General features: G+C 40.8%; 2 protein-coding genes across 2 annotated transcripts in view; both read right to left on the bottom strand.

Moving 5' to 3' along the window:
- The window catches only part of LOC118403515 (histone-lysine N-methyltransferase PRDM9-like), a 1598-nt gene extending 819 nt beyond the window's left edge, over positions 1-779 (bottom strand). The window contains exon 1 of the mRNA XM_035802246.1: positions 142-779. Coding sequence (XP_035658139.1) covers positions 142-779 — 638 coding nt within the window. The remainder of the gene's footprint in view (positions 1-141) is intronic.
- Positions 780-2993: 2214 nt separating this feature from the next.
- LOC118403885 (cytochrome P450 2U1-like) overlaps positions 2994-4460 on the bottom strand; it is a 3974-nt gene continuing 2507 nt past the window's right edge. The window contains exon 6 of the mRNA XM_035802739.1: positions 2994-3628. Within this exon, the coding sequence (XP_035658632.1) occupies positions 3444-3628 (185 nt within the window). The 3' untranslated portion in view covers positions 2994-3443. The remainder of the gene's footprint in view (positions 3629-4460) is intronic.

The raw sequence follows: 4460 nt of genomic DNA, 5'->3' as shown, positions 1-4460 counted from the left end.
GGTTTCTCACCGGTATGGTTTGCTTTATGGTCCTCAAAGCAGGATTTTACAACTGTAGAATAGTCGCACAGGTCACACTTGTAGGGTTTTTCTCCTGTATGTTTTCTCATATGTACAGATAAGCCACCCCTGTGTGCAAACCTGCATCCACACTCCCCACACATGTAGGGTCTCTTAAGATCACCTTTATGGGTTTTCATATGCTGATACAGGTCAGACATAAGAGTTGTTTTGTACCTACACTCCCCACACATCATGTAAGGTTTCTTAGCACAAGGGTTTGTTTCATCCTCATTTCTGTGTTTTGTTGACACATGGTGGTCAAGGCGGGACTTCCGTGTTGCAGAATAGTCACACTGGTCACACTTGAAGGGTTTTCCTCCTGTATGTATTCTCATATGCTCAGATAGGTGAGACTTTTGATCTGCTCTGTAGGGTTGTTTCTCACCACTATGGTTTGCTTTATGCTCATCTCCAGGTTTTGCTGATATATGGTAGTCAAGGTTGGGCTTCTGTGCTTCTGAAGAGTCACTCTGGTCACACTGGTAGGGTTCCTCACTTGTATGGGATCTTATATGTCGGAATAGGTCAGACTGTTCTGTTGTCCTGAATCCACAAATCGCACACATATATGGTTCCTCACCAGCGTTTTTCAAGCTGACATCTTGTGCTGCCTGGTCTTCAGCATTGCTTTTTTTGCTGTCAACCTGGAGAACCCTGGTGGGAGACCCACCATTGCAGTTCTGCTCTACTCCGGTGGGAGACCCTTGTCCTGCCATTGTCATGCCCAGCCTAATGAGAAAATTAAGAAATAATTCTTATTTAGCCATCAATCCAGATACTGAAAATTCATAGTTTGTACTACATTGGGGTCTTCCTAAACAAATGTTTTTTGATGGAAGGAAGTGTTAACTTTCTCAAATTCACAACTTTGTTAGCTCATCATCAACATTGTGGGCGAGTGCTATTAAATTTATTGTTCTGATATCTTTGTATATTTACAGAATGAATTCTGCTCAAAAAAGGAAATCTCCAAACAATGTAAACAACTAATAAGGCCTGCTCTACAAAGTCCTGAGCTGCCCCTCCTACTATCTGTACCTACTACCTAGTACCTATACCCCTGATTCAGTTATTTGAGGGCACCTAAATGAAGATAAAGAATAAAACACAGAGAACATGATACCTATTAAAAACTATTTCTACTTACTTCTATCATAACTTCGATTGAGTGGATTTTCCTGAGTGGAACGCACTGCCTGGCACGGTTGTACTAGTAAGTGCTCCCATCGTTGAGTGCTTCTGTGCCAGGCAGGTGGCCTGCCCACCCTAACCCGGGACCTCAACTCCCCCTACGTTGCCCCTTGTGGGGTTATTTGGGGTTAACCCAATTAGAAGATTGATGTTAACTTCATCATTTTGTTTTTCAAACAGCTCCACTCCTTCACACACCACACACACACACACCTACCAACTTAGCCCTAGATTAATAAATGTTTTATTTGCAAAATCATGCCCGAGGGCTAATTGCATACACAATCTCAAGAACTAAGAGAGGTAAGTACATAAAACTAGTGTCTAATCAACTACATGATACTATGAATACTATTGTCGGGTTTGACTTCTTCTTTGAATATTACATTAGCGTCCTAGGGCTACACGTAGAGCAGATCCAATTTTTATTCTGGGCCAGTATCATTGAAACTATGAACTCAAGCTGAAGAAACCGCAGTGGACAAATGAGCAGCTGAGGGTCACGTCGGGGTCAGGCGCAACAGAAAACAACAATAACTTTAACAAAATGGCGACCTGGTGGTTTTTGTAATAGAAATTGTTGTTTCAGGCCCTCCTGTGGATTACCTCGGGGCTTCTGGAGTTTGTTTGTTTTTCGTCTGGGAAGGCAGGTAAGTGCGGAAGGAAGGTACTAGTAGGGAGTTCAAGACTCCGGCCAGACCGGCAAAAATTACCCCAAGAGTAGCCCCTGAGGATGCTATGTGTAATATACATTTTTTGTAGCGTCCTTAATCTAGGGCTACAACCAACTTGATTAGTTAGCCTATGCAAGCTTTTCGGTTGACGTCATCTGAGCCATGTTGGATTACTGTACTGCTTGATCCTATTACCTGCCGACGTGGTCGCCGAGGGATTCAAATTACAATGTAATATCATTATGACGTCAATGAAAAGCCTGTATTTCTCTTTTCACATTTGTGATTTTTCTTAGTATCTTTAATTCTTACAATCAATCTACTATTCTAATAACGTTAACGTTACCTTTACAGGTTTTCAAAGACGCCACTTTACTAGATGCATGAAGCACATATAGTTGGCGGTGATGAAATCATGTTTTGCTTCGCCCCCCTCCCCCCTCATTTCCCACTAATAGTAATACTCTGAAATCAATTTTACCTATTGCTGGTCGTCTGGCTGTGTTTTTCTCTTCCAAAGAGATACCTCAAACATTAAAACCTCATATCAAAAAAATTGGATGCTTATTATTTAGTCTTACCTGCTTTCTAAGATGCTCTTTATTCTCCTCGCGCGTGAAACGGGCCTTTGTTTTGCAGTTTCCCTCGCCGTCGTATCAGAGGTCAGAGTTAAAATGGATCTAGGTCAAAGGTGAATATCCTGATTATCCAAATCTTTTTAGTGGCTACTGCCAACACGTATAGTTCCAAGACTGCATACCTCTGCCCAAATAAAAAGCCATTTCACAGAGGTCAAAAAGTATGTGCGGTGACAGGACTTCTAGGAAATATGTCAAAGAGCAAGGCCCCAAAAGTGAAAATAAAACCCATCTTGACAATGTTATGCAAACCAAAACAAAGGTCCACACATGAATTCTTTACAATTTCGGGGCCTATATATACCCTTTGGCATATTACCCAGAATTCATGTATGTATTCTGACTTCTGTAACGTTATAAGGACTAATAAATAACACATTTGGATTCAAATACATAGATACTTTTATAACTTTTTATTTATCACACCATTACAGATATCTACCAATACATTTTTACTGGGTATCGGTGCATATAAACTCGTTACAACTTAATTGCAGGACAATTGTACACGGTACAATGAATGGCATTGCACATTACAAGTACACAAGTACAAAATGGAGGTATAGAGTAAATCTTAGTATATTAGTTAACATAACAATAAGGGCTAACATAATCCTTTGATATAATATGAAAATGGAGTAAGCTAATCATTAGTATCGGTATTACATAAGAAGCAATATACGTTTATACAGTGTAGCATTACAGATGGTGAAATATCAAATTTGTGTTTCTGTTTCTTTGATCCCATCACTTAACCAAGTTATGATCTTGAAAACAGACTGCACATTCACAAGGTTTCCTAATCAAACTTTGAACCCAAAAAGAGCTTATTATATATTATAATCCTGCTTGTATTTCATCAAAATTTCTGTTCAAGTTAACCACGTGCAACTGCACACAATTCAAACGGAACAGGCACATTGATAGTCCTGCCATACGTTCCCACCATGGACGGCTCAGGTGCGCCCTCTGGCAGGTGGAACGTGAAACGCTGCATCAGGGAGACGAACAGCATGAAGAGCTCCATCTTGGCTAGCTGTTCACCAAGACATACCCGGTGGCCTGGAGATAAAAAATGTTAACAAGCATATGATAAATATGCATTGCAATGCCTCCATCCCATCTGGACAGTGTCCCCGACCCGTCGACCGGACCTATATACCTACCTCACGGGACGGCCATGATAGATCGAAACCGAGGCCAATGTGGCAAACAAAAGACTGTCCATCATAATAAGCACTTCAACCAATGATAGCATGGCAAATAGAAAACCGACCGATGAAACTTCTTCATGTTGGTCATATATGTGCATTATTATGTTTTTATTTTGCATCTCTTAAAGGACTCAGTTTACGCTACTCTAGGTTGCTACAACTTTCGGTACATAACACGAGTTATTATGTTTGTCATTAAATGGGTGCTGATTCAGAAATGATTTTTATCACTATTATAATTTATGGCAGCCGCGTGAGAAAGGTGTATATCAGAAGGGTTGCATCCTTGCATCAAATTATGTTGGATTTAGGGTTAAACTTTTCAAGGTTTTAATACCTATTAGAAAACGGAAAATAATGAGCCGAAAATAGGCAAGCCAATATCTAAAGAGGCTATATACCTGCTTCTCAATATGTTTCTTTCTGTTTGTGTCTTTTCTACAAACAGGCCTAGGCGGAAAGCAATGCATGCGTTGTTACTACAATATAAGGTAATGGCGCCACTCGCCGCACGTACGTGCAAATACGTGCTGTCTAAGTGCCAAAACGTGAGCATTCTTTTCGGATAAGTGGTAAGTACTGCCTCCGTACGAACTCGTAGGTAGTCCGATGGATTTTTGAGTCAAAACGTTGTAGGCCGTCGGGCTGCGAACTCGTACAAGTACATCCCCCCCCCCCCG

This window comes from Branchiostoma floridae, chromosome 16 (genome assembly GCF_000003815.2).
Source record: "Branchiostoma floridae strain S238N-H82 chromosome 16, Bfl_VNyyK, whole genome shotgun sequence".
NCBI lineage: Eukaryota > Metazoa > Chordata > Leptocardii > Amphioxiformes > Branchiostomatidae > Branchiostoma > Branchiostoma floridae.
The sequence above is the reverse complement of the archived record's forward strand: the minus strand, read 5'-3'. Positions and strand labels throughout refer to the sequence as shown.